The sequence below is a fragment of the Salvelinus fontinalis genome, chromosome 33 (assembly GCF_029448725.1).
Source record: "Salvelinus fontinalis isolate EN_2023a chromosome 33, ASM2944872v1, whole genome shotgun sequence".
In the NCBI taxonomy this organism is placed as follows: Eukaryota; Metazoa; Chordata; class Actinopteri; order Salmoniformes; family Salmonidae; genus Salvelinus; species Salvelinus fontinalis.
Window position 1 is genome coordinate 28,771,459 of NC_074697.1, and position 22,494 is coordinate 28,793,952.

The 22,494-nt window shown below is 44.3% G+C and overlaps 1 protein-coding gene across 3 annotated transcripts in view; it reads right to left on the reverse strand.

Moving 5' to 3' along the window:
* LOC129831956 (cell adhesion molecule 1-like) overlaps positions 1-22,494 on the reverse strand; it is a 164,719-nt gene that overhangs the window by 17,344 nt on the left and 124,881 nt on the right. For 2 of the 3 annotated variants that reach the window (XM_055895617.1, XM_055895616.1), the window contains 5 exons: positions 21,302-21,439; positions 15,311-15,469; positions 9,336-9,432; positions 8,826-8,998; positions 3,309-3,362 (listed from right to left, as the gene is read on the reverse strand). In XM_055895617.1, the coding sequence (XP_055751592.1) occupies positions 3,309-3,362; positions 8,826-8,998; positions 9,336-9,432; positions 15,311-15,469; positions 21,302-21,439 (621 nt within the window). The remainder of the gene's footprint in view (positions 1-3,308; positions 3,363-8,825; positions 8,999-9,335; positions 9,433-15,310; positions 15,470-21,301; positions 21,440-22,494) is intronic. The other variant, XM_055895618.1, reaches the window with a different exon arrangement.

A 22,494-nucleotide genomic window follows, 5' to 3' on the forward strand; every position in this document is an offset into this window, starting at 1 on the left:
AGCCAATTTCTTTCTCTCTTTCTCTCTTTCTTTGAGATAGAGCAGTAGATGCAAAACGTGGAGGGCTGGCCAGCTCTACAACAGAGATGTACAAACGACTCTGTGGTTCCATGCTTTACCATGGCATTTGCTCCTCCTCAACACAAAACCATATTTAGGCCTTGAACCGCTGCTGCTCTCGCCTGTTGCTAGGCTACACCAAGGAAATCGAGAGAAAAAATAAAACACTTATCAGAGGAGAGAAAAATCTAGCAGGGCATGAAAGCATTACACTGTGGAAATGAAAAGCTACATTCCACATGAACTAGGAGCCACACAAAGAGGAAATGGTGCATAAACAACTTGTTCAGAATGGTACCCCACAGAATGTTTCCCTTAGCTTATAAAAGGAAAGTGGAGAGGCCACATGGAGGGACGGTTGCTTGTGTGGATCAATGGAAAATGGCAGCTTGAGAGCTGTATGTTTACACATTCATTTGGATAACACCATTCACACACATCACAGGAGCGCACTATGTGGCACTCAGGGCTGGGAGGAACTAGCTCAAGTTGTCCTCGACGTGTTCCTAACAGGAATTCCTATGAAGGCCAATACAGAGTTATCTAAGTACAATGTAAAGCTATGGTACATTACATGATATTTCAATCTCTATGGGCCTCAGGTTTACAAGAATATTCTGGTCATGACACTCATTACCCTCTGTTGCGAATGTACGTTTTGTGCTTGAACAGAGTAAAAGGCCAACAGAAGGTGCGGTTCTGCAGCTTAGAGTAACACAATGTGATGCATTGCATGCCAGGTTAACAAGGCCCCTGAGACATAGGATTCAGAAGAGTAGTGAACAGCAAGAAAGCTCTATTACATCCTACCAGCATGCACTGCAGAAATCATGTCAAACCCCCGTTTTAGTCCTGTCTCTCGGAAATCACTGAGGAGTTATGAAAACGTCTCCGCTGCCGCATACATTAAACTGTAAGTGAAGAGCAATTGGTTTACAATGAAAAACACAACACACAATTTTAACAACCACATGTTTACGAATTGCATTTTCAAAGTAAATTGGCTGACGCCCATGGGAGGAGTCATCTGTTGATTCTCTGTAGAGACCATATGAGATCAACAGTCTCCTCAGAGTTTTGTCCTAGTCCAAGAACAATCATAGAAGATTAGACGTACACATGTAGGATCTTTTGAGACAGTTTTCTACAGCAGGAAAATAATCCTGCAGCAAGATGAAATGTAAATTATCATATAGGTTATAATTAATGAGGTTATAAGTAATTAAAATGTCCTGCATTGCAGGAAAGTTCTCCTGCAACAGGGTGATCAAATTTAGATCCTACATCTGTATAAAAGTAGAAATACCGGGACACAGTATAGTAGGTGTAACGGCTCTCGTTTGTAGAATGAAGAGTGGACCAAGGCGCAGCGTGGTAGGCGTACATCATGCTTTTTATTGATGACACCAAAACAAAATAACAACGACAAAAAACAAAAGCGAAAAGTTCTGTCAGGCACAGACACTAGACAGAAAACAAGATACCACAAAACCCAAAAGGAAAATGACAACTTATATATGATCCCCAATCAGAGACAACGATAGACAGCTGCCTCTGATTGGGAACCACACTCGGCCAAAAAGAAAGAAATAGAAAACATAGACCTTCCCACCCGAGTCACACCCTGACCTAACCAAACATAGAGAATAATAAGGATCTCTAAGGTCAGGGCGTGACAGTAGGATTGTCATTGATACAGGAGATCCTATATATAAAAGTTCACCCCTCTTTTGTGGAGTAAAATATTCCAAATGGACTATTCAAAAAACCTTAGAAATAGGAGCTAGAGCTTCTTCATGTCCCAGACCACTCATTCACCTTGTAGACCTGATTGTGCAGTTGATGAGACACTCAGGCTCTCTACTCCCTCTACTCAGACACACAAAATGGCCTCCGGAGGTTTCCAGCACCAGCATGAAAGGGACCTGATTACTTCTCTAGTGCCTGAGTGGAAATCAAAGAGCCATACTGTACCACCACCCACCACCACCTCCTCCTCTGTAGGAGCCTGCGGTGTGACATGCCATGGGACATGTACGTATGGTACATCTCGGTGGGCTGGCTTTGAATGACTTGGGATGACTTCATGTTAGCTCTGGAAGTACATTGTCAGCTATGAACGCGCATTTGCCCCTCCCCTGTGTGTTAGTAGAGAATCCCAGCAGGACCTATGGAGTACTTCCATAGCGCAGAATTTCATCCAAACGTTTGAGGGAACTCTGCTTGCAAATATTGATAGAAATCAATTACGAGGTCTGCGTTTAGCTGGCAAACAACAGAGAATATAATTAATGGCAGTTGTCAGTGCTGCAGTTACTCTGCAATATAAATGCCATATTTAGTTATCTCTAAATGTCACCTCCTGATGCTGCCAAGTACTTTTGGCCAACATTAGGCTTTAATAGATATTTTAAAAGCTCTAGCCCATCCCAGTACTCCCATTCTATTTCTCTCACTGCCAGTTTATCAGAAATGTATTATCTTCTAAATGGACTTTCTCTCACTGATGAATGCATTTGGCATTCCTAATAAATGGTCTCCATGTGTCTGTATATGAACAAACCTGAACTATCTAGAATGGAGGAGACAGATTTTTGTTATGTTTTTCAGTTTATTTGAACAACCATATTATACACAAAGAAGTCTTCCCAATAGTCAACACACTTCTTCCTCCACAAAAGTGAAAAGAATAAGAACTACATATAGTACCGTAGAAGATCCAACACTAAACCGTATGTACAGAGGTGGACCAGCTGACACTGTAAATAACCTGTCCTTCATCCATATCATAAGTCAAAGAGAAAAAAAATCTGTCAATGTTTCCAGACCTACAAAGATGGATGTGATTGTGATTTGATGGGGGAGATGTAAAGGGCATTGTAATGTGACTGTAATGTGAGTGTGGGCAGGTTGAGATACGGCTGCATGGCGATGCTGATAAGATAGCAGAGTGCCGAGCGACCAACATGTCTCCTCCATCCTCACAGATCAAACGTGACAGGAAAGGGCTGTGACAGGTGTCACTGAAAGCACAGCGCAGGGTGTCCGCTATGGCACCTATCAGTAGAACAATCTGATTAAGACTGCCCGCCTGCAGTCTCAACCTCTCTCTTTCTCTCTCCCAAACTCTCTCACACACTCTCTCTTTCTCACTGTACTACACTACTGCAAACACACTCACAAGCAAGCATGCACACGTGTACACACAGGCGAGGGATGAGAATGAACAAAGTGGGGACATACAGTACCTTGGGTGTTGTCTAGGTTCAAGGTGGTGGGTGTGGGGATCGTGGTAGGAGCATCTAGATGGAAAACATACAAAATAAAGAAGAAATGTGTAAGAAATAAAGTGTGAGAAGCCATTAAGGATGGGGTCATGGATGCATGGAAGTACTGTAGCAGAATTGGGAAAGTATCAAATCTCTCAGTAACTACTGTAGTATTACTATAGAGCGAGATAATGATTTAGGTTCTGTATGGTCTCAATAAGATGGCTGTTTTTCCCACAGGAAGGATGCTGCTTTCCCATATTGCATTCTTCATCTGTAACCTGTGTCAACGCATCATGGATTTATTTTCTACCGTCTGGTGATAGTGAATGCAATAACAGAGCTTTGACAATGCACAGTGTTTGATATCAGGTAATTCCAATCTTACTTAACCCCTCTAGGGTACGTGGGACGGTAGCGTCCCACCTCGTCAACAGCCAGTGAAACTGCAGGGCACCAAATTCAAAACAACAGAAATCCCATAATTAAAATTCCTCAAACATACATGTATTTTACACCCTTTTAAAGATACACTTGTTGTAAACCAAGCCACAGTGTCCGATTTCAAAAAGGCTTTACGACGAAAGCAAACCAAACGATTATGTTAGGTCAGAGCCAAGTCACAGAAAAACACAGCCATTTTTCCAGCCAAAGAAAGGAGTCAGAAAAAGCAGAAATATAGATAAAATGAATCACTAACCTTCGATGATCTTCATCAGATGACACTCATAGGACTTCGTGTTACACGATACATGTATGTTTTGTTCGGTAAAGTTCATATTAATATCCAAAAATCTGAGTTTACATTGGCGCGTTATGTTCAGTAGTTCCAAAACATCCGGTGATTTTGCAGAGACACATCAATTTACAGAAATACTCATAATAAACATTGATAAAATATACTATTGTTATGCATGGAATTTTAGATCCACTTCTCCTTAATGCAACCGCTGTGTCAGATTTCAAAAAAACATTACGGAAAAAGCACACCATGCAATAATCTGAGTATGGCGCTCAGAGATCAAATCAAGCCAAACAGATATCCGCCATGTTGGAGTCAACAGAAGTCAGAAATAGCATTAGAAATATTCACTTACCTTTGATGATCTTCATCAGAATGCACTCCCAGGAATCCCAGTTCCACAATAAATGTTTGTTTTGTTCGATAATGTCCATCATTTATGTCCAAATAGCTCCTTGTTGTTCTCGCATTCAGTACACAATCCAAACTCACGACGCGCGTGCAAGTCCAGTGGAAAGTACGGACGAAAAGTCCAAAAAGTTATATTACAGTCCGTAGACACATGTCAAACGAAGTATAGAATCAATCTTTAGGATGTTTTTAACATAAATTCAATCATGTTCCAACCGAAGAATTCCTTTCTCTTCAGAAATGCAATGGAACGCAAGCTAACTCTCACGTGAACGCGCATGGACAGCGCATGGTCAGCTCATGGCAGACCTTACTCAATCCCCTCTAATTTGGCCCCCCTTTACAGTAGAAGCATCAAACAAGGTTCTAAAGACTGTTAACATCTAGTGGAAGCCTTAGGAAGTGCAACATGACCAATATCCCACTGTATCTTCATTAGGGAATGAGTTGAAAAACGACCAACCTCAGGTTTCCCACTTCCTGGTTGGATTTTTTCTCAGGTTTTTGCGTGCCATATGAGTTCTGTTATACTCACAGATATCATTCAAACAGTTTTAGAAACTTCAGATTGTTTTCTATCCAAATCTACTAATAATATGCATATTCTAGCTTTTATGGCTGAGTAGCAGGCAGTTTACTCTGGGCACGCTTTTCATCCGGACGTGAAAATACTGCCCCCTACTCCAAATAAGTTAAACCTCTACTCATTAACAATAGGCCAAAAGGTTGGAATGAACACATCTAATTTACTATTTTGTATACTCATACTGTGGTTTGAAAAATGAACTTAATGTGCCCAATATTGTTCATAAACATTCAATGGGTAGTTGGGAAGTTAGAAATTAACATATTAAGGGATTATTTCCAGTAATTAAGTTAAGCGGTGCATTAAGCAACTCTGGCGCTCTCCTCTGCAGTTCTTCTGCACCCCTTGCAACAACAACAGACTGATAGTGTACTGACAAGGCCTTTCATAACACCAAAAACAAAATAATGAGAATTACAAAATGGAGGCCAATACAGGTATACAGCGGTGCTAAGAGACTGGAAAGCTTCCCTGCCACTAGGAATATCTTCCTGTTTCTGGCACAGAGAGATAGCGCCGGCCCCTTGCTGGAGACAAGTCACAGCGGGAGAAATTTGTCTGGCTGTCTTCATGCCTTTACTGTCTGTGCCCATCAGAAGCCCACAGTAGGGGACCACACACTTCCAAACTAATGATAAAACATCAATGGTGGCATAATGTCGCTTCTGGGGGGGGGGGGGGGGGGCAGGGGGGTGAGGTGAGGGGATATCAGGAACAGATTCTCCGCAAACAATATTTATAGGGGATTTCTTCTTTCCCTGTGACCGAAGGCGGTCTGATAGCTGAAATGTCAGAGTCTGGGAAATTGGGCATGCAGGCCAGGGATAAGAGGCTGCCACAAAGGCCTGGATGGGATATGGCACATATAATAGTCTAGCAAACAAGTATTCTCCATGGGCAATTTGCAGGCTGGATTACTCTTGGCTCCACATTATGAGAGCTGAAATATGAATGTATTTGGAGGTGCCATATTTTCAGGGTACATTTCTATTTGTAAGAACATTTGATATGAGAAATTCTAAGCATAAACTGAAACAATGCGGGAGAAATTGTTTAGCTATGCCCTCTTAAACCTGGCAGCCAAAAAACTTTATTTTTCTTCAGCTTGTTAGCAATTCTGAATACATAGCAATGGAGATTTCTGACTCAAACAAATATTCCATTAAGTAATACAGCACAACAATGTCCTCAGATGCATTTTTCAAAACACATTAAACTATGTTTTCTCTTGAGACTGTATGACTTGGTTATTAATTTGCAGCCTGATGTTTCATTAGTTATTCTGTTCTATGGTGCAGAGATGGGTGATGGTTCAGAATCCGTGTGATTCAACACGTTTGTTTTCACAACAGCGCTTCATCCAAGTCAGGGTCAACAGAGCCATATTTGAGCATACTTTCTGACTGGGCTTGACGCCCAGATGGCTGCATGGGAATCTTTGACTTCATGGCCGTGTAGGAAATCTCTGGGTCAGAGAGTCAACTGCAGAACAAACCCTTGAGCAAAATACATAATTGTTCTCCTGCCAACAGCCAGTATGTGTGAGTTATAGCACCAGGTCAGCTTTGTACAGTGAACCGAGTTTGGTGGGAGCCTACAGTAGCTGGGAGCCTAGTTGCTTTGGACCAGTTTACCCCCACACTGGACGTCAACCAACCACAGACCAGCACTCACAGTCTACTGAAAACAACGCAGAACCAGCAGAGGAGGCCAACCAGCCTAACTACCTTCTCTCTCACCCTTAGACCAGAATACAACTGACAACTAAACATGCTTTGTTACTTACTGTATGCTTTTTTACTTACTGTAGGAGAGTACACAGAGTACACACAACATTTCTAGTGTCAGGGATAAAGTGTTTTAGTGCAGCGGTAGGCAGAGGCAAGATGAAAGTAGCATACTGTATATTCCAACTCTCAGAAAGTAGCACACATATGAATATCTAATATATCTAGAATAGCACAGACCATTGGTACACATACTGTACTCTCCTGTTGCACTACATTAGCTAGGTTCCTGGTCATCTAGCTTTGACATGGTACTGCACACAGTCCTCTGACAGATCCACATTAATGAACATCAGGGACATACTAAGAGATAACAGCTGTGGATTCCAACAGTAGACACTAATGGGCTCCTCCTGGGCCTAATACAAGTAGAAAACAGGATCATGTAGACAGAAAAACCCACCCAGCAGTCTCTTCACCTAGAGACCCACCTGCTAAGCTGACACATCTGTGGTTCTCATGATGCTTACCCCTAGACGTAACCATGTTCAGAAACACACACTCATTATGCTAGTGTACAGTAACTAGTATGATTAGTCAGGGAAAACAATCCTCTTATGGACCAACAACATGGCTTCTTTTGTCTAGCATCTAATCCTGTGGAATAACAGAACTGGGAATCTCAAACTTAATTACTCAAAGCGTTATCAACACCTTTTACAAATCTCCAGTGTCTCATTAATACTCAAACTAAAATAATAGAGACTGCACTGATAACACCAGAGATATGCTGTCTCTAATGTTGAGGTGGTAAAAGACTGAAAAAGACTTGTGGTGGGAAGCTATTTCTGTAAGATGGGATATTTCATTGTGCCAAAGGCATACAAATAGGTAATTCTACTACAAAACATGTACAGCTCACACATGCTTGCATGTTTGCTGCACCGGCAAACACACATTTTCACCATGGACATTCATTCACAAGTCTTTTTAGTGTACCGCAGTTTGTCTAGTTTATCTCTGTTGAGTAGGGAGCAGGTTGTTCCTTCAAAGAAATGTAGGAAACTGCAATATTGAGAGGTGAGGAGGGCCTATATGAAGAGACGGCTACTATAGAACTTGATTATGCATGGGAGAGGGGTATATCTCCAAAACAAATGGTCAGCTCACATTCCCAATCAATCCAATGTGCCAAAACAAGTATGAAAGTAAAATACAAAACAACATAAATCAAAGGATGGTGTGTATGGAAAATGTTTCCTGTTCTGGCAGTTTTAATTTCTCACAAGCTCTTTTATGAAGCTAAATCTATTTGGAAATACAAGATATGTGTTGTTCAAAGCCAAAAGTAATAATATTCCAAACAAAGGATCCATATGGAAGCAAGACTACAGCCTGCTTCCCAAACCTCAAACCTCTTCCTGTAGATACAGTAACTGTATGACAATTACATTACAGAGGGAAAGTGAATCATGCCTCTAATGGATGAGAGCGGATGGGGCGCCAATTATGACTTCAGTCATAGGATGAAACCCTGAATAGGCCTGAACTGTTACTTAATAGCACGTTCCATGCTTTTGTTCAGGAGATGATCACTAGAGGACTAAGAGGGACAAACAAATGTCACCATCTGCCTAAGAGCACTTACAGAAATACAATCTCAGAGTGGCATTGCTATAAGTGCCACAGTAACCTAAGTGAGAGATTCATACGTAAGCTACAAGTTAGATTGAGGATAGTCTGTGAGGTGTCAGTCAGAATAAATCAGTAAGTCAAAGCCATCTGTTGCTATGTTACAGTGCGTCAATGACATGGTTTCTGTGACAGATTCACCCAGAGAAACCTGTAATCAGTGAACTGACACATGAGAAGTTTCAATGGAAAATGTAGCAAATTCTAGTAAGTGGCCACGATTGCGTACTCGACACATCCTGTATCAGCAATACAGACCACCTGGCTTGGACTCATCTCCAAATATAGATAGAATCACAAAACAAACTACAGGCGACAGTAGCCATGACAGTACCTACCGTATACAAAGAGGATATAGTCATCGTAGGCATCTCCCACGGTGTTGGAGGCAACACAGCGGTACGTGCCGTTGTACGACTTGTTGAGGTTTTCGATGAAGAGGTCAGAGCCGGTGATCACGGTGTGAGACGGCACATCATCATCCACTCTGAGCCAGCTGATCTGATGGGGCCTGGATGACACAAATACCAGCCATATCAGAAAGACCCTGTACGACGCCCGTCAATAGACCAAATCTCACTCTAAAGGTGTGAACTCAGATCAGCGTGGGAGAGCCATTGGCAGGTTCCTCCTAATGATGCATTTTACACAAAACACACTAGCAATTGGTAACATATAAATGCTACAATGCATTGGAAAGGTTAGGGGAGTCCTTTGGCTGGCAGAAAAGGGATATAGGAAGCCTGGAAATGTCATGTAGTTGTCTATGTTGGCATTTTTAAGGACAGAGTGGAGAGCTGTACTGTTAACTAGTATTAAATGATATGTGTGGATGGATGGATACTCACTGTGGTTTGCCTTTTGCTATGCACGTCAGCTCTAGATTCTCTCCCTCTCTCGTTAAACCTTCAGGGAACGCCTGAACGATCTTCACTTCTGGTTGATCTGAAAGTAGACAGATGGTATTTTCACATACATATTGTATAGAAGCAGTGCACACTTTCTAATTCATTTCATATTCACAGCTCTAGCAATGTCAACCTATCTCAACCTGACTCATGCTTTCAGTCACTCTAAAAAAAAGCGTTATTGTATGTTCAAACCAGTGAAAGAGCCATTTGTCAGCAGACACTTTTTTTTTAATCCAAAGAAACCTACAGTCATGCGTGCATTTTACATATGGGTGGTCCCGGGAATCAAACCCACTACCCTGCTGTTATAAGCACAATGTTTTACCAACTAAGCTGCAAAGGACCATGCTGCAATGCATTGGGAAGGTTAGGAGAGTGCTTTGGCTGGCTACGACAATGCCATTACTCCATTGCTTATATTATTACACTTGTATGACCAGTATATTTTCAGCTCAACTCCAACGACTAAGGCTTTCAGTGGTATAGGACTGCATAAACCTGGCTATCAAAGCCAGTTGGGTTCTCAGTACATTGCGCCGACAGGAACAAACATCTCTCCGGGAAGCAGAAGGGTGGAGGTATATGTTTTATGATTAATGACTTATGGTGTAACTATGATAACATACAGGAACTCAAGTCCTTCTGTTCACCCGACCTAGAACATCTCACAATCAAATGCCAACCGTACTATCTCCCAAGATAATTTTCATCAATAATAGCCACAGCGGTCTATATCCCCCCTCAAGCCGATACCACGACGGCCCTCAAAGACTTTATAGAAACTGAAAACCACATATCCTGAGGCTGCATTTATTGTAAATGGAGATTTTAACAAAGCAAATTTGAAGAAAAGGCTCCTGAAATTCTATCAACATATTGATTGTTGTACTCTCGCTGCTAAAATTCTCGACCATTGTTATACTACCTTCCAGAATGCATATAAGGCCCTCCCCCGCCCTCCATTTGGCAAATCGGACCACGATTCCATCTTACTTCTCCCCTCCTATAGGCAGAAACTCAAACAGGAAGCACCCGTGGAAAGGACTATTCAACGCTGGTTTGACCAAACAAAATCCTCGCTTCAAGATTGTTTTGATCACGTGGACTGGATATGTTCAGAGTAGCTTCAGAAAATAATATTGACACATATACCGCTACAGTGAATGAGTTTATCAGGAAGTGCATAGGAGATGTTGTACCCACTGTGACTTTTAAAACTTACCCCAACCAGAAACCGCGGATAGATGGGAGCATTCGCACATAACTGAAAGCGTGAAGCACCGCATTTAACCAGGGCAAGAAAACTGGGAATATCGAAGAATACTAACAGTGTAGTTATTCCCTCCACAAAGCAATCAAGTTAAAGGCTAAAGGTCGGTATAGGGACAAAGTCGAGTCACAGTATGTGGCAGGGTCTACAAACAATCAGAGATTATAAAAGGAAAACCAGCCACGTCGCGGCCACAGACGTCTTGCTTCCGGACAGGCTGAACACCTTCTTCACACGCTTTGAGGATAACACAGTGCCACCGACGTGGCCCGCTATCAAGGACTGTTGGCTCTCCTTCTCGTGAGTAAGTCATTTAAGCGCGTTAACCCTCGCAAGGCTGCCGGCTCAGATGGTATCGCTAGCCGCATCCTCAGAGCATGCGCAGACCAGCTGGCTGTAATGTATACAGATATATTCAATCTCTCCCTATCCCAGTCTGTTGTCCCCACATGTTTCAAGATGGCCACCATTGTCCCTGTACCTTAAAAAGCAAAGGTAATTGAACTAAATGACTATCACCCAGTAGCACTCACTTCTGTCATCATGAAGTGCTTTGAGAGACTAGACATAAATTTGCTTACCTCCTAAATAGATCCACAGACGATGTAATCCCCACCACACTGCACACTGCCCTGTCCCATCTGGACAAGAGGAATACCTATGTAAGAATGCTGTTCATTGACTATAGCTCAGCATTCAACACCATAGTACCCTCCAAGCTCATCATCAAGCGTGAGGCCCTGGGTCTGAACTCCGCCCTGTGCAACTAGGTCCTGGACTTCGTGATGGGTCGCCCTCAGGTGTTGAAAGTAGGAAACAACACCTCCTTGCTGATCCTCAACACTGGGGCCCCACAAGGGTGGGTGCTCAGCCCCCTCCTGTACTCCCTGTTCACCCATGACTGCGTGGCCAAGCACGCCTCCAACTCAGTCATCAAGTTTGCAGATGACACAACAGTAGTAGGCTTGATTACCAACAACAATGAGACAGCCTACAGGGAGGAGGTGAGGGCTCTGGGAGTGTGGTGCCAGGAAATAATCTCTCACTCAACGTCAACAAAACTAAGGAGATGATTGTGGACTTCAGGAAACAGCAGAGGGAGCACCCCCCTATCCACATCGATGGGACCGGAGTGGAGAAGGTGGAAAGCTCCAAGTTCCTCGGCGTACGCATCACTGACAAACTGAAATGGTCCACCCACACAGACAGTGTGGTGAAGAAAGCGCTGTATCTTAGTCCAATGCCGCTCTGACATATATGTATATATATTCTTAATCCATTCCTTACTTCGATTTACGTGTATTTTGGGTATATGTTGTGAAACTGTTAGATATCACTTGTTAGACATTACTGCACTGTCGGAGCTAGAAGCACAATCATTTCGCTCCACCCACAATAACATCTGCTAAACACGTGTATGTGACCAATACATTTGATTTGAACATAGCCCCTTGGTTAAACATATAGAGAAAAAGGCTATGTGTTCAGACAGTCTAACTATAAAGTAAAATATATATTTTTCTCTTATCTATGTTAGCAAAAGATTGCCAAAATGTCAAGTGGTTCAAGTTGAGCTTTCCCTTTTGCCTAGAAAGGTTAGGCAAAGCACTCGTCTCTGTTAATAAATGAATATTCTACACAGACTACCAAAGGTTAGCTTAACCTTTCTCTGATGTTCTACAGTGTGTAAGGACGGCTGTTTTACCTCTTCAATCAATAAACCATTGGAGGAAACAGCAAATCACATTTGACACAAGACTAGAGCGTGCAGGTTTCTCTTCTTTCATGTTACACAACATTACAGCAAAAGTTACTTTTCCCTGGAGGTGATTCTATTACATTCCAGGAGACGTATTGTAAAGTTGAATCTCTAACTCTGGACTGACAGGTATTTTAACTAGATACAGAATTGATGATCTAATTCATTCATATACGGTACAGTGCCTTCAGAAAGTATTCACACCCCTTGACTTATTCCACATTTTGTGTTACAGCCTGAAGTCAAAAAATATATATATTAAAAAACTCACTCATCTAACCACAATACCCCATAATTACAAAGTGAAAACATGTTTTTAGAAACATAATTACAGAAATATCTCACTTACATACAGCTGAAGTTGGAAGTTTACATACACTTAGGTTGGAGTCATTAAAACTTGTTTTTCAACCACTCCACACATTTCTTGTCAACAAACTATAGTTTTGGCAAGTCGGTTAGGACATCTACTTTGTGCATGACACAAGTAATTTTTCCAACAATTGTTTACAGACAGATTATTTCACTTATAATTCATTATATCACAATTCCAGTTGGTTAGAAGATTAAATACACTAAGTTGACTGTGCCTTTAAACAATTTGAGTCAATTGGAGGTGTACCTGTGGATGTATTTCAAGGCCTACCTTCAAACTCAGTGCCTCTTTTCATGGGAAAATCAAAAGAAATCAGAAAAAAAATTGTAGATCTCCACAAGTCTGGTTCATCCTTGGGAGCAATTTCCACAAGCCTGAAGGTACCACGTTCATCTGTACAAACAATAGTACGCAAGTATAAACACCATGGTACCATGCAGCTGTTATACCACTCAGGAAGGAGAAGCGTTCTGTCTCCTAGAGATGAATGTCCTTTGGTGGGAAAAGTGCTAACCAATCCCAGAACAATAGCAAAGGACCTTGTGAAGATGCTGGAGGAAACAGATACAAAAGTATCTATATCCACAGTAAAATAAGTCCTATATCGACATAACCTGAAAGGCCGCTCAGCAAGGAAGAAGCCACTGCTCCAAAACCACCATAAAAAAGCCAGACTACGGTTTGCAACTGCACATGTGGACAAAGATCGTACTTTTTGGAGAAATGTCCTCTGATGAAACAAAAGTAAAACTATCTGGCCATAATGACCATCGTTATGTTTGGAGGAAAAAGGGGGATTCTTGCAAGCCAAAGAGCACCATCCAAACTGTGAAGCACAGGGGTGGCAGCATCATGTTGTGCGGGTTCTTTGCTGCAGGAGGGACTGGCGCACTGCACAACATAGATGGCATCATGAGGGAGGAAATTTATGTGGATATATTGAAGCAACATCTCAAGACATCAGTCAGGAAGTTAAAGCTTGGTCGCAAATGGGTCTTCCAAATGGACAATGACCCCAAGCATACTTCCAAAGTCGTGGCAAAATGGCTTAAGGACAACAAAGTCAAGGTATTGGAGTGGCCATCACAAAGCCCTGTCCTCAACCCCATAGAATATTTGTGAGCAGAAGTGATAAAGCGTGTGCGAGCAAGGAGGCCTACAAACCTGACTCAGTTACACCAGCTCTGTCAGGAGGAATGGGCCAAAATTCACCCAACTTACTGTGGGAAGCTTGTGGAAGGCTACCCGAAACGTTTAACCCAAGTTAAACAATTTAAAGACAATGCTATCAAATACTAATTGAGTGAATGTAAACTTCTGAGCCACTGGGAATGTGATGAAAGAAATAAAAGCTGAAATAAATCATTCTTTACTATTATTCTGACATTTCACATTCTTAAAATAAAGTGGTGATCCTAACTGACCTAAGTCAGGAAATTTTTACTAGAATTAAATGTCAGGAATTGTGAAAAACTGAGTTTAAATGTATTTGGCTAAGGTGTATGTAAACTTCCGACTTCAACTGTAATTATTTACACCCCTGAATCAATACTTTGTAGAAGCACCTTTGCTGGCGATTACAGATTTGAGTCGTCTTGGGTATGTCTATATCAGCTTTGCACAGATTTTCTCAAGCTCTGTTAAGTTAGAAAGCGAGCGGCTGTGAACAGAAACCATCAAGTCTTTCCATAGATTTAATGGGATTCAAGTTTGGGCTTTAGCTGAACTCAAGTCTATCATGTGCCTTTTTCTCAGAAGTGGCTTCCGTCTAGCCACTCTCCCATAAAGCCCAGATTGGTGAAGTGCTATAGAGACTGTTGTCCTTCTGGCAGGTTCTACCATTTCAGCCAAGGAACTCTGTAGTTCTGTAAGACTTCTTGGTCACCAAGATCCTAATTTTCCCGGTTGCTCAGTTTGGTCGGACGGCCAGCTCTAGGCAGTCTGGGTAGTTCCATATTTTTTCCATTTCCCAATGATGGAGACCACTGTGTCCTGGAAATGTTTTTTTATATGCCTCATCACAATTCTATCTCGGAGATCTACGGACAGTTCCTTGGACATCATGGTATAGTTTCTGCTCTGACATTCACTGTCAACTGTGCAACCTTATATAGACAGGTGTGTTTCTTTCTAAATCATGTCCAAACAATTTAATTGGCCACAGGTGGAATCCATCTCAAGATGATCAAAGGAAATTGGATGCACCTAAGCTCAATTTGAAGTGCCATAGCAAAGGGGTGTGAATACGTATGTAAATTTGATATTTCTGTATTTCATTTTCAATGAATTGCAAAAAATAAATAAATAAAACATTTGTCACTTTGTCATTATGGGGTATTGTGTGTAGATGTGTGGAATTCCATTTGGAATTCAGGCTGTAACACAACAACATGTGGAATAAGTGAAAGAGTTTATATACTTTCTGAGGCACTGTATCCCATAGGGACTACGAGAGTCAATAACATTCTATTTCCAGGTCATGCCTGTTTCACTTCTGGGTCACTCACATAGCACTTCCAGGTATCTCTGTGCCCGGAGGTCCTTCACGGCTGGGTGGTCGATGATGCAGCTGACTGGCTCTCCGTCATCCTCCTTGGACACAGTGAGTCTCAGCCGACTGGTGACCGTGAACATCCTGTCATAGGTCTCATCCACCGTCATCTCGCCTAGGAACAATATAACATACAAGGGTGTGATGGAACCAAAGTCTATAGAGATGTCTCAACTCACAACAGACTATCATACAGAGCATGGGGTTACTGAGTCAGCTTAAAACAATCTGACTAGCATCACCTGGTTATTCACATGGACACAACTAACATCTACTGCAATGGATGTATTCTATTTCACACTGCACAATTTTTGCAGTCAAGCTAAAAACAAGGTAACTTTGACCACCCTTTACACCTTAAAATCATTACATATACTTAAGCCTACTTGATGTGGTTTTAGAACCCACAGATTCTCATTGAGTCCAACGTGAGGTAGGGACGATGTGGTTGTGGTTTGTTAACGAGTGTGTGTCTATGCAACATCCTGGATGCTGAGTGGGGTTCTGTTCTGTGGTGTCCAGGCTAACCCCTACAGTAATCAGCTGCCCCCCAGGTTCCTACATGTGTCTGGCTGTCAGAGGGGCATTCATTTAGAGAGCATTACAATGCCACAGGGCCAGCACATTAGCTGCAGTGCTGAGTGTGATGGTTTACTTGCACTTAATGAAGTGAGGAAATAATTACAGGGCCTTCTGTGACCTGCAGCACACTTCCATCTCCGCCAGCCGACCAGCCAGTCACAGGGGGGCACGCTTAGGGCTCAGAGAAGGCTTCGCACTGCTGCTCCAATACACACTGACCACATACACTAACATGCACATTGCTATAGCTTTTAACCCGATGACACTTACATAGGGAAACATCCTGAGAGATAGGCGTTGAAAAACAACCTTAGACAAAGGTGGTTTTGCTCTGCAGATATACAGTAATAATAGTAGCAAAACAAACATGGATTAGGCACCTGTTTTTGTTTCTATTTTTAATCGTTGACAGTTCTCTAAGTATATCACCAATTTGTGACTTGGATCTCAATGTGGGCACAGACGTCAATTCAACATCTATTCCACGTTGGTTTAACATAATTTCATTGCAATGACATGGAAACTGTCACGCCCTGGCCTTATTATTCTTTGTTTTCTTTATTATTTTAGTTAGGTCAGGGTGTGACATGGGGAATGTTTATGTTTTGTTGTTTTGGGTGTTTATTTGGTAAAGGGGTTAATGGGTGTAGTATATGGTTTTGTGTTGAGTGTAGATGTTTAGCATTGTCTATGGTGGTTAGTATTCTAGGAGAGTCTATGGTTACCTGAATGAGTTCCCAATTAGAGACAGCTGATTTCGGTTGTCTCTGATTGGGAGCCTTATTTAGGGTAGCCATAGGCTCTCATTGATGGTGGGTAATTGTCTATGTAAGAACGTTTGTAGCCTGTTATGTTTGTGCACAACGTTTGTAGCTTCACGGTCGTTTTGTTGTTTTGTTAAAGTGTTTTGTTCGTGTTCATCTTCGTGTTGTTATAATAAAAGAAGATGGCTTATTTTCCAAGTGCTGCATTTTGGTCCGTTAATCCGCCACACGATCGTGACAGAATTACCCACCATAGGACCAAGCGGCATGGAAGGCGGCAACAGGACCTACCTACACAGGATTTCTGGAGATGGGAGGACGAATTGGAAGGAAAGGGACCTTGGGCTCAACCTGGAGAATATCGCCTCCCTCGTGAAGAGCTGGAGGCAGCGAAAGCCGAGAGGAGGCGATATGAGGAGGCAGCACGGAAGCAAGGCTGGAGACCCGTGAGTAATACCCAAAAATTTCTTGGGGAGGGGCTCATGGGGAATGTGGCGAGTCCAGATGGGAGAACTGCGTCAACTTCCCGTGCTTCCCGTGCTTCCTCTAAGAGGGAACCTGAGCCAGTCGGGCTGAGATTGGAGGGGAGCAATGGGAATGATGCAGAGACTGTTAAGGATTTATTGGGGAGGTTGGAAGAGAGTGAAATGAGGGAGCTGCTGTGTTGGTGCGTGAGGCACAAGATCCGCCCGACAGAGCGTGTGCGGGATGTGAGGTTACCTGAGTCAGCTCTCCATGCTCGTCCTGATGTGCGTGCTACCCGTCTGGAAAGGACAGTCCCACGAACCAGGCCTCCTGTACGCCTCCCTAGTCCTGCACCTCCTATATTAGCCCTATGTACTAACTCTCCTGTGACGGTCCCCAGTCCAGTACAACCAGTGCCTCCTCCACGCACTAGCCTTATGGTGCGTGTCTCCAGCCCTTTACCACCAGTGCCTAAATTACGCACCAAGCCTCCTGTGTGTACCCAGAGTCCTGTGCGTCCTGTTGCTGCTCCCCGCATTAGCCCTGAGATGCGTGTCCCCAGTCCGGTACCACCAGTTCCGGTCCCACGCACTAGGCCTAATGTGCGTCCCCAGGGTCCAGTATGCCCTGTTCCTGCTCCCCGCACTAGCCCTGAGATGCGTGTCCCCAGCCCGGTACCACCAGTTCCGGCACCACGCACTAGGCCTAATGTGCGCTCCCAGGGTCCAGTATGCCCTGTTCCTGCTCCCCGCATTAGCCCTGAGATGCGTGTCCCCAGTCCGGTGCCACCAGTCCCGGCACCACGCACCAGGCCTACAGTGCGCCTCAGCCGGCAGGAGTCTGCCGTCTGCACAGCGATGACTGAACTGCCCGTCTGCCAAGCGCCATCTGAGCCATCCGTCTCCCCAGCGCCATCTGAGCCATCCGTCTCCCCAGCGCCATCTGAGCCATCCGTCTCCCCAACGCCATCTGAGCCATCCGTCTCCCCAGCGCCATCTGAGCCATCCGTCTGCAATGAGCCTGCAAAGCCGCCCGTCTGCCATGAGCCTGCAAAGCCGCCCGTCTGCCATGAGCCTACTGAGCCGTCCGCCAGACAGGAGCCGCTAGAGCCGCCAGCCAGACAGGAGCCGCTAGAGCCGTCCGTCAGACAGGATCTGCCAGAGCCGCCAACCAGACAGGATCTGCCAGAGCCGCCAACCAGACAGGATCTGCCAGAGCCGCCAACCAGACAGGATCTGCCAGAGCCGCCAACCAGACAGGATCTGCCAGAGCCGCCAACCAGACAGGATCTGCCAGAGCCGCCAACCAGACAGGAGCAGCCAGATCAGTCAGCCAGCCATGAGCAGCCAGATCCGTCAGCCAGCCATGAGCAGCCAGATCCGTCAGCCAGCCATGAGCAGCCAGATCCGTCAGCCAGCCATGAGCAGCCAGATCCGTCAGCCAGCCATGAGCAGCCAGATCCGTCAGCTAGCCATGAGCAGCCAGATCCGTCAGCTAGCCATGAGCAGCCAGATCCGTCAGCTAGCCATGAGCAGCCAGATCCGTCAGCTAGCCATGAGCAGCCAGATCCGTCAGCTAGCCATGAGCAGCCAGATCCGTCAGCTAGCCATGAGCAGCCAGATCCGTCAGCTAGCCATGAGCAGCCAGATCCGTCAGCCAGCCATGAGCAGCCAGATCCGTCAGCCAGCCATGAGCAGCCAGATCAGTTAGCCAGCCATGAGCAGCCAGATCCGTTAGCCAGCCATGAGCAGCCAGATCTGTCAGCCAGCCATGGGCCGTCCCTCAGTCCGGAGCTGCAGTCCCTCAGTCCGGAGCTGCAGTCCCTCAGTCCGGAGCTGCCATTCCTCAGTCCGGAGCTGCCCCTTCCCCTGGAGCTGCCCCTTCCCCTGGAGCTGCCCCTTCCCCTGGAGCTGCCCCTTCCCCTGGTGCTGCCCCTTACCCTGGTGCTGCCCCTTACCCTGGTGCTGCCCCTTACCCTGGTGCTGCCCCTGACCCTGGTACTGCCCCTGACCCTGGTACTGCCCCTGACCCTGGTACTGCCTCTTACCCTGGTACTGCCCCTTAGTCCGGAACTGCCCCTGAATGCAATGGGGTTAAGGTGGAGGGGGGTCGTTTGGAGGAAGCCTAGGAGGTGTTTAGGTACTGTGGTGACGTGGGGACCGCGACCAGAGCCGGAGCCGCCACCGTGGATGGAAGCCCACCCAGACCCTCCCCTAGACTGTGTATGGTGCGCCCGGAGTTCGCGCCTCAAGGGGGGGGTTATGTCACGCCCTGGCCTTATTATTCTTTGTTTTCTTTATTATTTTAGTTAGGTCAGGGTGTGACATGGGGAATGTTTATGTTTTGTTGTTTTGGGTGTTTATTTGGTAAAGGGGTTAATGGGTGTAGTATATGGTTTTGTGTTGAGTGTAGATGTTTAGCATTGTCTATGGTGGTTAGTATTCTAGGAGAGTCTATGGTTACCTGAATGAGTTCCCAATTAGAGACAGCTGATTTCGGTTGTCTCTGATTGGGAGCCTTATTTAGGGTAGCCATAGGCTCTCATTGGTGGTGGGTAATTGTCTATGTAAGAACGTTTGTAGCCTGTTATGTTTGTGCACAACGTTTGTAGCTTCACGGTCGTTTTGTTGTTTTGTTAAAGTGTTTTGTTCGTGTTCATCTTCGTGTTGTTATAATAAAAGAAGATGGCTTATTTTCCAAGTGCTGCATTTTGGTCCGTTAATCCGCCACACGATCGTGACAGAAACAATGTTGATTCAACCAGTGTGTGCCCAGTGGGGAGCTAATGAATTGCTTATGAGAAGTGAGCTGTGTTTCCAGAGGTGCTAAAGGACGTGACTTCCTGGTCCGTCCACGTCCTCCTCTGCCAGTCTGGATTAGCCCCTGTTCAACATGGTGGCATTTCACTAATCTAACGAGCCTGTCTGCTTGCCTGCCTGTCTAACGTACCCACACCACACCAGCCCAGCCTTTCCTAGAGGGCCTGACATCTCATAAACACAAATTGACTTGCACTTCTCTAACACTGGAGGCGAGGATGGCATTTAGCTTATATTCGCTCCTTCTAAATATTTCATCCTCTCAACAAGCCAAATATGTCCTCTCTATTCTAATAGATACATGTATATCATTTGACGACAGAGATATTCAGTCCTTATGTAAACAGGACCAGGCTATGAAATGAATTCTCCCTCTTGCTGTAGTGTATGGATAGGCTGAATAATAAATGGGTCTTCTTGATCATATGTGAGGCAATAAGGCACCACCCCATAGTACCATACACTACTGCACCTCTCTCCAGGAGCCTACAGTGAACTTGAGGCATTCAAATAAAGTACTTTCATAAAAGGACTTAGCAATTAAAGGTAATAAGTGACGTTCAAGGCTTTCAAACCGTTGAATCAGAAGTCTGATCAACCAAAAGACAACATGTGATCAACAGAAGCAAACGTGCTGCTGGTGTGTGAGCTGTGGTCCTTCAGCAGCAGGTAACGTATGCTCTTAGTAGGCGCGGCTGTGACCAGATTTACAGGCTGTTGCCGGGCGGATTCCTCAGAGAGAGTGTTGATTCCACATCAACTCCCTGGTGTCTGGCGATGACACAGGTTTATGAGTGTATTAAACCAGTAAAGATACTGGGTGCCTCAGTGATGTACTATAGGGATGTACTTTAGCCTACACAGTGTTCTGTTACAGCTAGGCTGCTGGCTGGGCGATGGGAGAGGCTGTAGTGAGTGGGTGGTGAACAGTTGGGAGTTCATTTGAAGCCACTTATCTGGTCACTGGAAAAGGCCCACTACAAGTTCAGCCCAGCACTAAAATGCTCTGCTTCTTTGGTAACTGTTGTAATGTGGCTATTGCTGAGGAGACAGTTAGCTAACACAGTGCTTTATGAATAGGTAATACTCAAAGTCAACGCTATACCTAGTTCAATTGAACAACTGAAATACTCATATCCATACTCACTCTTTAGTCCTTGAACAGATTAGTAGATATAGCATATTGTGACGAGGGTGAAACCAAGTCCTGAATGTAAAAGGAGCATTTGCAGTTTCCAGCAGGATGCTGTGGAGAGTTAAAGCTGCCTGGCTGGGGTTATATCTGAAGGATATCTGAGGGAAAGATATTTCTCTGACCTGTCAGCTCCTGCTCTCCTTTCATCCATCTGATGGAGGCGGCAGGCTTGCTGACCATGGCTGTACAGGTGAGCTCTGTCTCGTTCCCCTCACTGACCACATCCTCTCGGGAATCCATGATTGGACTGCCTGGTGGGACTGACAGACAAACAGCAAGAGCCTCAGATATGTATGTACAGACCCACATATACACAGACGCACACACACATGTTTGTATGTGCACAAAGGAATGCAGACAAAAACATGCATGCACTCTCCCTTGCTTGCACGCACATCAACACATAATGTCCTTTTCCACTACGCTATAGGCTATAATGTCCTGTTCCACTACGCTATAGGCTATAATGTCCTGTTTCACTACGCTATAGGCTATAATGTCCTGTTCCACTACGCTATAGGCTATAATGTCCTGTTTCACTATGCTATAGGCTATAATGTCCTGTTCCACTACGCTATAGGCTATAATGTCCTGTTCCACTACGCTATAGGCTATAATGTCCTGTTTCACTACGCTATAGGCTATAATGTCCTGTTTCACTACGCTATAGGCTATAATGTCCTGTTTCACTACGCTATAGGCTATAATGTCCTGTTCCACTATGCTATAGGCTATAATGTCCTGTTTCACTACGCTATAGGCTATAATGTCCTGTTCCACTATGCTATAGGCTATAATGTCCTGTTTCACTACGCTATAGGCTATAATGTCCTGTTCCACTATGCTATAGGCTATAATGTCCTGTTTCACTACGCTATAGGCTAAAATGTCCTGTTCCACTATGCTATAGGCTATAATGTCCTGTTTCACTACGCTATAGGCTATAATGTCCTGTTTCACTACGCTATAGGCTATAATGTCCTGTTTCACTACGCTATAGGCTATAATGTCCTGTTCCACTACGCTATAGGCTATAATGTCCTGTTTCACTACGCTATAGGCTATAATGTCCTGTTTCACTACGCTATAGGCTACAATGTCCTGTTCCACTATGCTATAGGCTATAATGTCCTGTTTCACTACGCTATAGGCTATAATGTCCTGTTTCACTACGCTACAGGCTATAATGTCCTGTTTCACTACGCTATAGGCTATAATGTCCTGTTTCACTACGCTATAGGCTATAATGTCCTGTTTCACAACGCTATAGGCTATAATGTCCTGTTTACCTACGCTATAGGCTATAATGTCCTGT